We start from the raw sequence: 18,022 nt of genomic DNA, 5'->3' as shown, positions 1-18,022 counted from the left end.
AGTCTAACACAAATCAATTGACAAACTGTACCGGACACTACTCTGTACTAGACTCATTTCTCTTTTCCACACAGATACACGCACACAAGCTCTTTATAGAACGTGCTGGCCTTCAGTATGTCAAAGAATCTACGCAGTATTTACTTCTGGCTTTGTTCACCTTCCCAAGCAGCCACTCACACCATCTATAGCACTCAAACAGCAGCACCCCCATCCATTTCCCGCCCCTTCTATTTAAAGCCAGCCTGTCATGTTCCACCAATTCGAACACGGACTCAAGGAGCTTTTATTGCAAGCATTAAAAATGAAATAGTTTAGAGAACTGGGAAAATCACTCAGCTGGCCAGAGGCTGGGAATAGAACTCCTCTTCCTGTTTACATCCCTGAATTGGGACTTGGACAGCAAGAAAAAGACAGTTCATTTTTCATCAGGAAAATAATGGAAAATTACAGCATTGCACAAGAGGCCACGGACAAGTACTACTGAAGAATCTGTTTTATAAATTCTTCGCATAGTTGAAAAATATCTGTACTTATTTGGTAAAATAAGAGGCAAAGATTTGAAAGGAGGGTGTTTTTGTCCTTGCAACAGTTTTAGTGAAAGAAAGGGAAGGCCACACTTGGCATTTGTACAGAGTGTACTTGCTCATTTCACTGCACCTAATCCAAGGCACTGGGAATTCAAACTCCATGACCCACACTTAAAGGCACAACTTCTACTCTAGAAACAAGGTTGATTGAATAAGTTGTTTTTAAATATAAGCTGAAAGTATTTTTTAGAAAAACGTTCAACATGAGGTTGTCAACCTTCTGTCTAAGTCTCAATTGTTCATTGACGCTAAATGCCAATTACTGCCCTCAAACTCTGTACTGTCCCAGTTCCTAACTGCTCCATACAAAAAAAAAGTTGGGAGATAAGAGGTGAATCACCAAAAAAAGCACTGCTGCATGCTGCCCCCCACCCCACCCAAGGCAAACAAGTCAGATTATTAACACTCAGGGTGGGATTTAACAGCCTTGCTCATCCCAAAAATGTAAAATCCTGCCTGAGGTCAGTCAACAGATCTTTCCATGGTCCGTCGCTTGCCTGCTCCGATTCCCTTGGTGGGTGGGGCAATAAACTTTCAGCCTCACTCTTTGTTATTTTTTTCGCTCAGAGGATTGCAACTTTCATCCGAGAAGGTTGTGGATTCTCAGTTGTCTAGTATATTCAAAACTGAAATTGACAGATTTTTGGACACCAAGGAGATGACGGGATATAGGGATAGTACACAGGAGTTGAGGTAGAAGATTACCCTCGTGTTTAACTCATAAGGAATAGTGGAGTAGATCTGGTGGGCCAAATGGCCTACTTCCACTTCTATTATGTTCCTCTATTAGAATGGGTGGCCAAAAAGTTGGTGAAGTTCATGAGTTTTAATTAAACTCTAAAAGAATAAGAATGAATCAGAAAGGCAGGCATTATTCAATTAAAAAGCACAGACTAAGTACAAATCAATCGCGCATTATTTCACAATTTATTTCCCTTATAGCTTCAGGCACATTAATATCTGATAAGGCATGTCACAGGTTTGGAAATAATAGGTCATGACTGTACACTCGAGCAGAAAGAAAGGTGGTAAGGGGAACATGGAAATAATGGGAACAGCGCTAGGCCATTTAGCCCCTCAGGCCTGCTGTACCATTCAATTAGATTCTGGCTGATCTGTAAGTGTAAATAAGGTTAAGTGCAAACTGCATGTCATTAGAATTACAATCGCTCAGCTAACTAATTCAAACCCTGGTTTAATCTTTTTAATACGTAATTAAGAAACCAAGGTTAAGAGGCAAGGCCCAAAACACTGGATGGAACCAAGGTTAAAAAACAATAAAAAGCAACAGCAATCAGGAAGTGATGATTAAGCTAAGCTTTAGATTTTAGCATAAATGGGAAAAGTGGGAAGGGTAAGGGACACTACAGAGGAATTTCTGGAGAAAAATATCTATAATAGGAGACAACACATTAATTTTATAGCAATTAGAGAACAGGATGGGGGCCACTGAAACATTCTCAACCCAGTTTCTCATTTTCTTTAATATGCTTCCTATCAAACGCATAGCCAGTTCTTCTTAAATTCTAAAAATAATCTCAGACTTAATTAACACAAATGATACAATATTCCAGGTTACAATAATTGTGTGTGTGTGAATGGAACGCAATTTCCTAACCTCCTGTATTGCCCATCTGTTAATCATCCTAAACTTGTGTCTCTGCATTAGCAATTTACAAACCAATAGTTCCAGCCTGTCATCATTTCCCATCCCAAACCTTTTCATAATTCTGTAAGCCTCCATTGTATCTCCCTTAATCCTCTCATTTCCATTTTTTAAGCTTTTCTTGGTTCAGATAGAGGGATCCTGCACTTGAACTGTTCAATGAAAATATAAGTTGTTGTTACAAAGGAGTATCTGACATGACATATTTGAAGAAATACAAGAAAGTTTGGGGTACAGAAAGGTTAGAGGGATTGGCTAGGGTTTAAGATACTTCCCAGATACAGAAGCAGAATAGAGGATGAGAGTAACAAAATCAGTCAGCACAGAAAGAGACCATTCAGCCCATCAAGTCCATGCTGACTCTCAGCAGAGCAAATCAATCAGTTATTTTCCCCCACTCTATCCCTGTAGCCACACCAGTTTATTTCCCCCCACATACTCATCCAAGTTCCTTTTGAAATGAAAAGTCCATGGTTCTACCACCCTCGTATGCAGCAAGTTTCAGGTCATTATATATGACTGAGGGAAACATTCTTCCTCACAGCTCCCCTGCATGTCTGGCTCAAAACCCTAAATCTGGGTCCCATAGTCCTTCTAGCATTAGCTAATGGGAATAGTTTTTCTTCATCTACTTTATCCAAACTTGTCATAATCTTCTACACCTCTAACTAATCTTTGCTCCAAGAACAAACTTTGCTTCTCCAACCTAACTTCCCACTCCCCCATCCGTGATGCCACTCTAGTAAGTCTCCTTCCTCTCTGTCCAAGACCTCTTGCATCCTCCCTAAATTGAAGTTATCAGAACCAGACACTGTATTCCAGTTTTGGTCTCACCATAAGAGCTTTGGAGTGTATGCTCAGCAACTCAATGCTGAACTAAAGGTTTTCACCAATAGTTGAGGAAAGTGAAAATAATCTGCATTTATATAATGCCTTTCATACACTCAGCCATTTTACACAAAGCAAAATCCCACAAAGAGCTATCAAATAAACTATATTATGCGTTTAATTATGTTGTTTCAGTATTAAATATTAATGAAGACACCCTTTTGTGTTCCTTTTAAATATGAACTGGGAAGGTGGGGCCTCAGTGTAACCTTTTATCTGAAAAACAGTACCCCTTCCTTCAGTGGGAAAGGAAGAGAGGAGAGCAGAAAGAGGGTAGACGGATAAGATGGGCAGAAAGAGCGGAAGGGATAAAGGGGAGAAATAAGGAAGGCAGAGGGGAGCAAGGAATGAAGGCAGAAGGAAAAAAGGGAGGAGAATAAAGCACGGTGAAACAACAGCACAGGGAACAGAAAGAATGCAGACAGAGAATGGGGCAGAAGGGGAAAGAGAAGGGAAACAGAGGAAGAAGTGGGAGGAGGGTTGAAGCTAAAAGAAATAAGCAAGAGGAAAAAGACAGGAGAATATAGAGAGTAAAGGGGAGGGACAAAATGAGGAGAGAGACAACTAACATTTTTGTACAATCTAATATTATCAGTGGATATTTTGCTTATTACATTAATGGTTCTAAAGTCCAATGGGAATTTTCAAATTGAACTGTTCTGTGCAATTCTGTGCACAAGCTGCTAGCTTGGATTTTATTGCAGTGACATGATTGCTCACAGACTTGGAATGAAAACTCTGGAGCGGCTTATATTTCGGGAAAGGTTGCAGTAAAACATTCTGTAACCACATGTTGTTTATTTACTGGGTAACATTAAAAATCCTTTAAGCAAACTTTCACTTAAACAGCAGGTAGAAACGATTTTTGATTTGATTTGAATTATTATCATCACATGCATTAACATACAGTGAAAAGTATTGTTTCTTGTGTGCTGTACAGGCAAAGCATACATTCATGGAGAAGGAAACAAGACAGTGCAGAAGGTAGTGCTACAGTCATAGCTAGGGTGTAGAGAAAGATCAACTTAATGCAAGTTAAGTCCATTCAAAAATCTGACAGTAGCAGGGAAGAAGCTGTTCTTGAGTCATTTGGTGTGTGACCTCAGACTTTGAATCTTTTCCCCGAAGGAAGAAGGTGGAAGAGAGAACATCTGGGGTGTGTGGGGTCTTTAATTATGCTGGCTCCTTTGCTGAGGCAGTGGGTAGTGTAGACAGTGTCAACGGATGGGAGGTTGGATTGGGCAACATTTACGACTTTTTGTAGCTCCTTGCAGTCTTGGGCAGAACAGGAGCCACACCAAGCTGTGATACAACCAGAAAGAATGCTTTCTATGTGCATCTGTAAAATCTACAATGCCTGTTGGACTTTAACTTGGTGTTGTGAGACTTCTTACTGTGCATGCGTAAAAGTTACTGAGAGTCGTTGCTGATATGCCAAATGCTGTGGTGGGATTCACAAGAGCATGAGGGAGATTTCTCAATTAGATTATAAAGCTAAATTCTGTTATTCTTGGAAATTACTTTCCATGATGTGAGGTTATTTTACATGAGTAAAAACATGGTGTTCTTCTGCACACGTATGTTTGCTCAACGCATTTCTACACAGTTCACTAAATGACACAAGTCAGACACACAATCACATAGGAAGCGATGAGATGTGGAGGGGCACTGAGCGTAAAGCAGACAGAAACCAGGGGATCTAAGTCATTCCATAACATTTAGGGTGGGGAAGTAAAGAGAAATGCCCCTTTCAACTCTGCCCCAGCCAGAAATATGTATGATGCCAGAAACATATCACCACATAACGTACAAGCCCAATGTGGTACCAGATCATTACTGGAAGGTTTAAAGATCCAGTAACCCCCAAGACCCAACATTACGAATGGTGGTTTTTGAAATTAAAAATCTATTCAACTCTAGAATCTTGTACGTCGGCTTGGAATGCCCTTTGGAATTTGTAAGAAAGTCAGAAAAGATTGTCAATTGAAGCAAAGCTAGTTGCAGAGTCCTATAAATCATGGAAATGGTTTTCCCTGTGAGATTATCCTATGCCTATCTGGCTAGTTTTCTGACAATTATTGATCAAAATCCACATCTTTACAGCTAATACTGTATCCTTAAAAACTGGCCAATTCCCAAAAAAATGTTTTAACAAATATACTGTAATTTTAAGCAGAAGTTTTAAAATAACAGTTTGAAAGCAATCGTGGATAAGGATTTCTCAATGGAGGTATCAGAAAGCTACCCCCAGTTGCTAAATCTGCTTTCAACTGATTAGCTAGCTGCTGGGCCAGTACAAGCCATTGCAAACGTGTCTCACACACTTAATGTGATTACATTGAACCAAGTCAAAAAACTCCATTAGTAACATTCAGCTTTTTGTTCTGAAGTGGTTGCCTGTCACCCACTCACTTTAATGCTACAAGCAGAATTCTGCATCACCTATTGGTTACAGTCACTGCAGCAAACCTCAATAGGTCAATCCACTGTGATACATTAACAAGCTAAACATCAAAGGAAGATCCTGAGTTCAATGCATCTCACTGAGAGACAGAGAGACTTGGGGGTGGGGGGGCGGGAATCACAATTGCTCTGAATGTTCCTAATTTTGGGAGAGAAAAAACAAAGGTCCCTGCTTTGAATGACTGATGGAGCCAACACTCCATTCTGAAAATGCGCATGTGTGCACAACCAAGTGAAAACAGTATCATTTGTGGTTTTGATGGTAGTCAGTAGTAGTTCAGGGGGAAGACTGAAACGAGAATATGTTGCATCTCCAGCTGTACAGATCTATGATCCAATGCACTGCACTTACAAAGGCAGAAACTAGTGTAAGGCATTTGCATAAGGTTACAGAAGCTTTTGAAAATCTGGAGGTTGGAAAAAGAAATATTGCAGCATGCTGCAGAAAGATTTGAAAATCAAGTGTCAACAATAACCTATATTAACATATTTCCTCAATAGAAACTTGAACTTAAAGCCATCACTTGACCCTCTCTCCCCCTGCTGAGTCAGCCTGTTTAGAACACATTATGCAGAATACACAACATTGGTTCAATTTATAACTACTGCACAATTAAACTTCAAGAGCTAATTTTCCTACACTGAAAAGGTTAGGCAAATATGGATTATACTTCCTGCAAACTGGCTGTGACACTCTCATGACACGTATAAAAACTGGAAAATGCTGATCTATAAAGGCTATAAAGGTTGACAAATATCAGCAGTTATTCAAAACAGCTACAAAGCTGGTCTTGCTCTCTCATCCGAAGTGCAGTACAGGGTTCTAGCATTTCCCTTTTCAGTTTTGTCAACGCTGTGGTTGGTGCTCATCTCCACCTGGCTGGCCACATACTGAAAGTTGGGTTAATGCTCACCCTCACAAAACAACAGCCTTTGCTCACCTGCTTCACTGGTTAACCTTCTGCCAATTACTGATCTTCAACAAAAAACTGAAAAATTAGGGAGGTTCCAGGGACCTGAGTTTTGAAGGATGCAAGGGTGGCAGAGGCTGGGAGGAATCAAGGGGTTCCCACTTTTATTTTTTTTTCTCAAAAATATGCTTTATTCATAAAAATCTCAAGTAATCTATTGCAAATGTACAGGGCTTTGAAAAGCAAACAATGTGGAATCAAAACATTTTTACAGATCTGTCCAAATTACAGTGACTACATTTCAATACTTAAAAACTATATCCATGTCTCAATATTTACAGATTTGTGCTAATTACAATGATTACATTTCAATACTTAAAACTACATACATGCCTCAATAAATTACTGTGTGCCGTTAGTGCTCAGATTGGCACACAGCTACGCAGGTCGAGGGTGTTCTGCAGTTCCTGGGCCCTTGGTCTGCCTCAGTTAAAAGGCCTTACAGTGTGGCCTTTGCGGCGGCTGCCCCAAGCTTCAGCCCGTCCCTCAGCGCGTAGTCCTGGACCTTGGAATGTGCCAGTCTGCAACACTCGGTCGAGGACAGTTCTTTCAGCTGGAAGATCAGCAAGTTTCGGGCGGACCAAAGTGCGTCCTTCACCGAGTTGATGACCTTCCAGCAGCAATTGATATTTGTTTCGGTGTGCGTCCCCGGAAACAGCCCGTAGAGCAGAGTCCTGCGTCACCGAGCTGCTCGGGACGAACCTCAACAAATACCACTGCATCTCACTCCAGACCTTCTTTGCAAAGGCACGTTCCACAAGGAGGTGTGCGACCGTCTCGTCAGCCCCACAGCCGCTTCGAGGGCAGCGTGTGGTGATGTTGAGACCTCAAGCGTGCATAAAGGATCTGACGGGGAGTGCCCTTCTCACCACCAGCCAAGCCAGATCTTGGTGCTTGTTTGTCAGTTCTGGTGATGAGGTGTTCTGCCAGATGACACTGACAGTCTGCTCAGGGAACCATCCGACAGGATCCGCCGTCTCCTTTTCTCTCAGGGCCCCAAGGACGTTACGCGCTGACCACTGCTTAATCGCCGTGTGGTCAAAGGTGTGTTTGCGGAAAAATTTCTCTATGAAGGACAGGTGCTGCGGTACGGTCCAACTACTCGGAGCGTTCCGCGGCAGTGTGGCCAGACCCATCCTTCGCAGCACTCGAGACAGGTAGAACCTCAAAAAATAGTGGCACTTGCTGTTGGTGTACCGAGGATCTATGCACAGCTTGATGCAGCCGCTCACAAAGGTAGCCATCAGGATGAGGGCAGCGTTGGGAACATTTTTCCCTCCGTTCTCTGGAGATTTGTGCATCGCCTCCCTCCGGACGCGATCCATCTTTGATCTCCAGATAAACGTGAAGATGGCCTGCGTCACTGCTGCAGCGCAGGATTTGGGGATAGGCCACACCTGCACAGACAGGTACAACAACACAGACAGCACCTCGCACCGGATCACCAGGTTTTTCCCTGTTACGGAGAGCGAGCATTGCTCCCACAAGCCGAGCTTCTGCCTGGCTTTGGCGATGCACTCCTCCCAGTTTTTGGTGCATGCCCCTCCCACTTTTAGCTTGCCGTGCAGGTAGTAAAGGTAGCTGCAGGCTCATAGAGTTATTGAGTCATAAAGGTTTACAGTATGGAAACAGGCCCTTTGGTCCAACTTGTCCATGCCACCCATTTTTTTAAACCCCTAAGCTAATCCCAATTATCCCAAATATGGGCATTTGGCCCATATCCCTCTATAGCCATCTTACCCATGTAACTATCTAAATGCTTTTTAAAAGGCAAAATTGTACCCGCCTCTACTACTACCTCTGGCAACTTGTTCCAGACACTCACCACCCTCTGTGTGAAAAATCTGCCCCTCTGAACACTTCTGTGTGTCTCCCCTCTCACCTTAAACCTATGCTCTTTAGTTTTAGACTCCCCTACTTTTGGGTGGCAATACCTCAGAAAATCAAATAAGCTGTGGATGCTATCAAATTTTACCTCTGAATAATGGCCATTAAGAGCAGTTACTCGAGGGTGACCAATACCAGTGTGAGGCAACCAGCAATAATCAATGTTTTCAAGAACGGAGGGATGAAAATGCAGAGAAAATGAAAAGCACACAGTTCCTGAATTTGTGCCTGCACAAGTTGGATATTGCCTGCAGGTTGAAACACAGGGCAAAGTTTTTGAGGAAACATAACGGTCCTGTCTCAAATCTGTTTACAGCTTTTTCATGGCTCAGTGCTGCACGTCCCTTCACAATCACACTGGACAGATAACAGTGGATTGCATCCATTGTTGGGGCAAAAATCTTTTGTGCTTTTATTTCTCTTACATTAGCTTACTCAAACTGTCAGCCATGCTCATCTTTCTAGAAGACGTTTTTAAGGGAGGGGAAGATGGATTTTTGATTGCTACACAAAACAGTACAACTGACAGCTGGAAAAGAGAAAACACAAACTAGAGGTTATCTGTGCAACCATATGAATAGCTTTGAACTACCTTAACCAATAAGTTGTTTAAGTGCGGTCAATGTGGCTCCTTGGTTTACGAGCAGATTTGATTGAACGGTAATGAAGGACAGCTTGTGGTGGGGCTTCATCATAATAGGGCAGAGTCTGCAGCACTGACAGGCAAAAGTATCCATCTCCTTAGATTTCTTCAGCAGTTCTGTGGCAAATTTTTATGGAACTTGGGTTTCCCTGAAACATGCCCATGGAACAGGAACAACTCAGTTGCTTTTGAGCTTATGTTTCTCAGGTCATCAGTTTGAATTTTGTGTGCCTTGATATTTAGAGAGGTCTGCTCCATTGTTGGTGAATAAATCCTAAATCCTAATACCCCGATCTGTCAGCTCCAGCAGCTCAAGATGTATGCAAATTTAAGAGAACATTGAATTAAACTTTCAGTGTGCTACTACTCCCGACTCCATGATGCCTCAGTGGCCTACAAAGGAAACAACTTGGACACTCTTGAGATGAGACACTTGTTATAGGCCTCAAATAGAACATTTGCTTTCATAAAATGGAAATACAAGCTGGTTTCATTCTGCTTCCACCTCCTCCTTAGGCTGTGAACTGCAAGGCCAATTATAAACTACTTGATTGTGCGGAAGCAAATGCCACTTATTTGTCAACGCAGGTTGGATAAACTGGCTTCAGTGGATAGAGAGGCATGTTGTATTATTGTTAGGTCATGTAAAAGCACAACAACTTCACTGCATGAGTCACTTGACACCTACATAATCTTTGCCTCATCTTCAAAAGGAAGGTTAATGCAGGCAGCAATCAATATAGCACAGCTGCATATTTGGGACCAGTCCTCGTGCAACGTTTAAACTCTCTGATTCATCTCGTGCAGATTGAAATGCATGTGGAATAAGCTGAACAAAATAGCCAGATCACACCCCTGCTAAATGTGACACTGCATAACAAGCACAAGCACATTGTTAGAAAATGTACAGTTTATCTGATAGCACATAGGAGTTTCTCAACCTTTCTAGCACCATTTGTTTACCAAGCTCTTCAGGCACTGAATGGAAATTAGAACGATTGTGAGTGACACTATGTAATAAAACCATTCCCCTAATAGACATCAGCCTAAAAGGAGTTCAGGTACTGCACTCTGACGTCAGTCAGATAAGTTAAACAGAAGCTATGTCTCCTCTCTCAAGTCTTGAAAAAGAAAGACTTGGCGAGGTGCTTTGGGACATCCTGAGGTAGTGAGAGGCAGTATATAAATGCAAATCCTTTTTTACTTTGTGCACTCCAGTGTAATCCAGGTAGAGAAGTCAAGCCACTTCAATTCTTGACAAAACAATTTCAAGGAAACTCCTTACTTACTACGAGCAAAACATTTCCTAAGTACATAAGAACATAAGAAATAGGAGCAGGAGTAGGCCATCTAGCCCTTCGAGCCTGCCCCGCCATTCAATAAGATCATGGCTGATCTGTTGTGGCTCAGTTCCACTTTCCCACCCTCTCCCCATAACCCTTAATCCCCTCTCTTTTCAAGAACCCATCAACCCGCTTCTTAAAAATATTTAGCGAGGCAGCCTCCACCACTTCAACGGGCAGAGAATTCCAGAGATTCACCACCCTTTGAGTGAAGAAGTTCCTCCTCAACTCCGTTCTAAACCGCCTCCCCTTTATCTTGAGGCTGTGCCCCCTAGTCCTACTGTCTTTTTTGAGCGGGAAGAGTCTCTCCACCTCTATCCTATCCATCCCATTCATCATCTTATACGTCTCAATGAGATCTCCCCTCATTCTTCTAAACTCTAACGAGTACAAGCCCAGTTTATTCAGCCTCTCCTCATAGCTCAATCCCCTCAACTCCAGTATCAGCCTAGTAAACCTCCTCTGCACTCCCTCCAGGGCCAAAATATCCTTGCGCAGGTACAGTGCATTGGGTATTGTCAAATCTTCTATTCTGTTCTCACTGTTTCCAGTGAGTTGTGAGCAGTGTATTAAGGACCCAGAAGGAAACATACAGACTTATGAATGACTTGCTCATGCTTCTCAGACACATCTCAGAATGCTTCATGTGCAATAAATGCTTTGACTGGAGTAGGCAAACGTGGTTCCAGTTGACACACAGGAGGATCCCCAAAATACCAAATTGAGCGGCTGATCCATTTTACTTGATTTCTTTGGGTACCTACATCGCTCACTAAGGATAAACAAAATCTAGCGTCTGTCAGAATCTCTCCTTTAAACTCTCCTGCAACCAAAAACCCTTCTCAGTTCCCCATATCCATGTTCATTTAATAACATTGCAAAGAATAGACAATGTTGAAGTCTCACTTAGAATCAAAGCAGCACCACACACACACACACACACACACACACACACACACACACACACACACACACACACACACTCTGATGGATGGACAGATTGGATAAAATCCTTAGTTCTTTAAATATAGCCGTCTGACATTGAGAGGTCAGCTGGCACAGGTGACATGTGTTGTGTAACTGTTTTCCAGGAATTTTTTTTTATATTTCTACATCACTGCCAAGAACACCACAGTGCTGCAAGGTATCGTCAACTTCTGGGAATCTATCCATACAGCAGAAGCCTGCTACTTCATCCCACTGACAGTGCACCAGGAAGCACTGGCACACCATACACTAAACCATCACTTCACCATTTCCACCCCCCACAACCCCACCGCCCCCACTCCAACACATCACCTCACCGCCCCCCCCATCCCCTCATAATAAAAAAAACTCTCCTTAATTTTAATGTGCAACAGATCCATTTGTGCTATTCCTTTTCTACTGCATTTTTGTGCCAAATTTGTCCTTGGTAACAGCAGGCAGAAAAAACCACAATTTAGAAGTTCACATGTGGTGCTTGCTCCAAAGCACAAGTGGATGACTCTGTTTGTTGATGTAGCCCTGCCATTCCATTCCCAAAATAGCCAGCCTGACAGCGGTGGGGACCGGCGCATCAATCCTCACCCACTTCCCCAAAGAGTATGATAGCTAGCAACTCAAGTTGGTGGGTTCAATTTTCACCACCATCTGCACTCCCCATCCCTTCCTAACCCAAAGGCCTGATTGCCAAGATTGTGGCAGGGCAACCCGTTACCCTGCTTAAAATCAGCTAATTTAATCCTGGGCCTTCTGGTCTGTACCATTTCACGTGTAGTCTTTCTCAATAGAACTACTTCAGAGGGAACATTTCAGTTTCCAGTTCACCCACTGTACAGGGAGAAAGAAAGAATCCAAGAATCAGAAATCCCCTAGCTGCTGTTGTAAAATTCAAACTTTGCATTTGTGAAAATGGGGGAAAATGTATTGCTTCCAAATCAATTACTGCAGCAGTGTGAAAAAAAAGTGCAACCCTAATCAAACTAGAAGAACACTACAAGCTCAGTATAAACTTCACTCAAAATCCTTTCCAAATGCAGCACACCATTCAGCCATCCCATTCTCTGTTTATCTCTTCGAAATCATATAGTGATTATAAAACTAAATCTGAAAGCTTTCAAACTCTTTTAATGTGCCTGGTTCACCAAAGGAAGAAAAATCATTCTACCCACAGCTCCTCCTGGGGCTCCGTCAGTACAGCTCCAGATACATTCACTCACCTGTAGTACCTCGACTGCAAATACGTCGAACACACGGCTTTGGACACGTGGCTGGCTGATCCAAAATCAATTACTTTCACCCTGTAAGGCTGCCGGATGGGATCAACCAGCATGATATTCTCCGGTTTGAGGTCCGCGTGGATTAAACCAAGGCTCTTCAGTTTATTCAGTGCAGTGGCCACTTGCTGTAGGATTGGCCTGATCACCTTTAGGGGCAATGGACTAAACTTGTTCTGCTTTAGAAAGTCATATAAGTTCTGTTCCAACATCTCAAACACTAAACACGTATGATTCCGATGCTGAAAACACTCGTAGGCACGCACAAAGTTAAACTCATCCGCGTTTTCATTGCTCAGTCTTGCCAAGATACTGACTTCAATTTGCCCCTGCCGTGCATAAGAGGGGTGGTTTTTTAAAATCTTTATCGCCACTATCTCATTTGTCCCCCGTTTCCAACATTTCACAACCTGGCCAAAGGTCCCGCGTCCGAGAAAGTCGAGGACCTCGTAGGTGTTCTTCATCGAACACAGCACCTCATGCTGCATCAGATGGTAATCGCCATCACCACTCGCACTGTTCTGCTTTGAGGCAGTGGTCATCACAGTGACCGGATTCCCCACACCCGTCTGCAACATTGCCGGCATTATAGAAAGTTCATCCACAATCTGCATGGCGCTACCTCGGTTGTCCAGTTCCTCACTCTTTCTCTTCAATCCGCATCTCTGGTAGCTTTCCAGCGAGGTTAGACTGCTGCCCGGCCTCTCACCCTGGGGTGCCACCACCAGAGGTTGCTGCGGCGCCTGCGCTGCTGTGACCCTGGCGGCACAAGGTGGGTTCAATGCAATGGCACTCGCTGCCACCAAAATGTTCTGTCCACGAGGTCTCCCGACGGAGTTCTTCAGCTGAAATGAAGAGTTAACCACGTGAGACGGGTGGGCAACTCCAAGGTTTCGTCCGTTCACGTAAGTCCGCGGACAAGTTCTCTCATGGTATGCACAACTACTTGGCTCGACTTTCAGTTTCTTCACACTACAAAAGGCACTTGTCTGTGTTTGATAAATGTGTGGTGGGCAGACCAAAACTTGTGAGGCCATACCTGCATGGGCAAAGAAAGAAAAAGATTAATGAGCATCCAGAGGATGTAAACTGTACCCGTTCACACACACACAACAATCTCACAGTGGAGCTCTGCCCTGTAGCACATAGCAATCCCCATTCAAATCTCAGCCATATAGTGAAGGCTTTCAAGTTTCTGGGGACCTTAGTTGGGCAAGTTCCAGTGAATAATTACTGAAAAAATACCACACAAAAAGGCAGATAAATGATCTAAATTAGCTCCTTGGGATAGAATGTGCCAATCAATCATAAGAATTACAGACATTCCCAGCAGCAGCTAATCCTCCTCCTCAGCTGCAACTGGATTTTTAGTGACAAGTAGTCAGCTTGAGGAGGAAGGAAGGAAGAACCTGGATATTTCAGCCAGGTACTTCATGTCCAGTTAAACTACTCACTGAAACTTTGCAAATTTACATCACTGGCCCAGTATTGTAGAGACCAAATCCAAACAGTGACGTAGAACCCATAAAAGAAACTATCCAAGGCTGGCTGTCAGACTATTAACACTGGATCAAACTGCTGTTCCTTTACAGTTGGGAGTGAGATGAACCAGGTCCCATTTGAATCATGGAACACCTTCAACTGCTTGAACACTCATTGGGTATGACCTTCCAATGTATGGAGTAACTTGCAAAGAAATATAAAAATATAAACAAGATAAGCATTACCACACAGCATACAACTGTAGCTATCTTAAAGTGCAATACATAATGTACAAGTATATAATAATTTAACTCATTTGTGAGTCAGCTATTCACGAGTTTTCAGATTGTATAAACCAGCAATTTATAAGTTAACCTGCACACAACGTATCTTCCTTATCTTTATCATTAGCAACTAATTTTAGTTTCTCTGGATCCCAAAGTACCTGTGGCCAAAATTGCATCTTTCATGTCCTCGGGATGTCCAAAAGCACCTCATTTAACTTCTCTTAAAGTGAAGGCTATTTGCTTAGAGAAATGCCAGGGCAATAAATGCCCAGTCAATCTGTTTTCGTAATGTGGGTTGAGGGATAAGTGTTAGTTGGAGACATAGGGAGAACCTTCTAGCTCTTCCTATATTATGGGATGTTTTACATTCTCCATCTGTCGTCTCACCAAATACCGCCACAGTGCAGTGCTCCGTCAGTACTGCAATGAACCAGTAGTCTAGATTACATACTCAGGTCCGGAGTAGGACTTGAACCCATGACCTGCAGACTCATAAACACAAGGGCTATAACCACAGACAAATATCCCAAACCAGTTCCTAATGTCATCAGAAAAAAAAATTAGGATAGGTTTACTAAAAAGAGATTTCACCAGCAGAATCTTTTTAGGATGTTAAACCATTCTGAGTAAGGTTAAAAAAGACAAAAGGTTCTTTAAATGTGAATGAAAAATGCTTGCCTTCGAGCCCTTTTCTACACTCACGTCAATACCAAATTTTAAAACTGTCAAAACTCTCTTAATTTACGATAATATTCAAGTGCAGAAATGTGCCGCAGCCCGGCACATAATAGAACGACATTAGAACATCCAATATTGATAGAAAATCATTCCGGAGGTGGCGAGATACAGCAGTTGAAAAATCCAGGTAAACGGAAAGAACTCCTCGTCCTACTGGGCAATCAGACGGTGAATCTTAATGTTGAGCCTAGGATCGATACATATGGCATATGATACGTTACACAAGTGAATTTCAGCAGCTATCGATAATAGCAGAGGAACAGGACTAGGTGCCTGACGGGAAATTGTTCTGTCTCTCTCTGCACTCTACATCTCCCAATATAAATGTAGCAACAGTGTCACTGGGTACCAAGAGCTCAGTGCATCACAGTGTGGTGTCATAAAGGAGGAGCTCTGATCATCTGTTTACCTGTGTTTTTTTAAAAACAGTAACATTTTACCCATGTAGCCATTATCTCTGCATGTCAATAATACATTGCATTTGCATAGCATCATTAACACAGCAAAAGCCACTTCACAGATACATTGTTGCCACCCAACGTTTGACAATGAGCCATGTGAGGAAATAATAGGACAGATGAGTAAAAAATTGGTTGGTATGTTTTAAGGAGAAAAGGGCACAGGGAGATTTAGGGAGGAAATTCCGAAGTCCAGGCAATTGGAAAGACAGTTGCCAAGATGTGCAGGTGGCCGGAATTGAGAGGCTGGGGAGCTTACAGAGATAGGGGAGATATGGAGAGGTAAGTTTATGAAAGGATTTGGAAAAAAACAATAAGAATTTAAAACTGTTGCAATATTGGAAGCTAATAGTGAAACATTGAGTAGGGTTGATGGGTGACTGGAACTTGGTATGAGTTAGGATAAGGGCAGCAGGGTTTTGGATGAGCTCAGGTTTATTATGTAGGTGGAAGATGGGAAGGTGGCCAGGAAAGTATTGGGGTAAATCCTGCACCAAGGTAAAGTGTTGTAAGTCTATTAGCCTGCCCTCAGCTGATGCGAAGATGTGCACAATTTGAGCACGTGGGTTCAAAATGAATAGTAATCAGGGAATAGCCTAATGTATAGGCTGAACTCAGCCAATTCAGTGCAGACTTAAGCATAGAGCTTGACACCTGCCTTGTCTGCACGCTAAGCTCCTCAGTGGATACTGTCACTTAGCCATGCCGGAAGCAGGCTGAGACAAACCACTTTACTGTATGCATCCTAATAACCGTCAACAAGTGCAAAATAACATCTCCAGACTAGAAAAGTACACATGATCAGGAATGATGATGCATCAACAGGTACAAAAGGCCACTAATGACTGCATTAAATTATGAGCTTTTAACTTTATTCTGAGAAAAGCAATGTCATTAAACAATGATAAGTTCAGGAAGACCAGTGAGCAAGCAAAGATAGTCTCCTGCACACTGGCACACAGTTCAATCTGTGTTCATAGAGTTCAGTGTGTGGGAGTCATGCATTACCAAGAAGGTCAAGGCTCTAATGTTTAATCACTTTAATACAAGAAGCACAGCTATCGATAGTAATTTTACTAAGAACATAGAATCAAATTATTTTAAAAATTATATTTAACTTGCAATAACCTCTTATTTTTTAGTAATTATTATGGGAGAAAGACTATCGACCTGATGGAGTCTTGCCCTCTCAACAAACAATGGCAAGGCATTGACCGCAATTCCCTCAAACGCTTGTTTAGGATGGAACATTTCTGTCTGTCTCCTCTTTAATTATACAAGGTAAAATAATGTGTAGTCATATTTTATGCACATGGGCAAGAACAGGCTCCTGTTCAAAGCCAGGACATCTTAAAGAGACTTCAGTTTGTATGAAAATTCCACAGTTTGAACAGGAAAGGTAAGAAAAAAAAGGAGCAGGAGCAAGCAACCAAGCCTTCTCTGCCATTCAATCAGTTCATGGCTGATCTTCTACTGCAGCTCCATTTTCCTGTCCTATCCCCATATTCTTCAATTACCTGATTGTCCACAATCTATCAATCTATTTTGAATACAAGATTGACTGAGCATCCGCGTCCTCCAGGAATCAAAAATTCAAAAGATTCACAAACCCCTGAGTGAAGCAATTTCTTTTCATTTCTGAGACTATGACCCTGGTCCTAGTCTTTCCACCAAGGGGAACTGCGTCTCATCATCTACCTTTCAATTCCTGGAACAGTTTTATGTGCTTCGGTGAGATCACACATCATTCTTCTGAACTCCAGAGCGTATAGGACTGATATTCATTTGGATTGAGGGTACTGTGAGCACTTATGCTGGATAAAGTGGCTAGGAGCAGATAACGATTTTGGGAAAAATGAAACAGGGCTGTTACATTGGGGTGTTTCAAAGCACATCACATTAGCTGTGTGAGCGTTAAATCAGTTTCCCATAACACTGGCTTCAAAACGCATTTACCTCAACCACCTCTGCAGTGTATGCAATTTAAACATAAATGTTCAACAAATCTGTTGCAGCTTTCTCATTTAAAAAAAGGAGGTAATGGGGGCATGACAATATTCCTAGTCCTATTGCAAAACTTATTCTTCGACCATTCTTCAAATGCCCAGTGAAAATAATCAACAGAATTGTTGCAGCGCAGGAGGCCATTTGGCCCATTGTGTCAGCACTGGAAACACACAACTACTTTCTCTATTTTGTTTCTAAAACCACGAAACAAACAGCATAAGCCCTTTAATTTATAAAAAAAACCTCGTTATTCAGTGAAAACTCAAGTTCCTGCTTCTGGTCACTGCTGTTCTTTGAAAAAGCAGAAGTTCTGCTGAAAATATTAAATTATCTGCCAGACT

General features: G+C 42.3%; 1 protein-coding gene across 4 annotated transcripts in view; it reads right to left on the bottom strand.

Moving 5' to 3' along the window:
- Window positions 1-18,022, bottom strand: part of hipk3a (homeodomain interacting protein kinase 3a) — a 245,114-nt gene that overhangs the window by 149,733 nt on the left and 77,359 nt on the right. For all 4 annotated transcript variants that reach the window (XM_080190014.1, XM_080190016.1, XM_080190015.1 and 1 more), the window contains one exon: window positions 12,653-13,748. In XM_080190014.1, coding sequence (XP_080046140.1) covers window positions 12,653-13,748 — 1,096 coding nt within the window. The remainder of the gene's footprint in view (window positions 1-12,652; window positions 13,749-18,022) is intronic.

The sequence above is a fragment of the Carcharhinus amblyrhynchos genome, chromosome 6 (genome assembly GCF_965287045.1).
Source record: "Carcharhinus amblyrhynchos chromosome 6, sCarAmb.v2.hapA, whole genome shotgun sequence".
Classification (NCBI taxonomy): domain Eukaryota; kingdom Metazoa; phylum Chordata; class Chondrichthyes; order Carcharhiniformes; family Carcharhinidae; genus Carcharhinus; species Carcharhinus amblyrhynchos.
The sequence above is the reverse complement of the archived record's forward strand: the minus strand, read 5'-3'. Positions and strand labels throughout refer to the sequence as shown.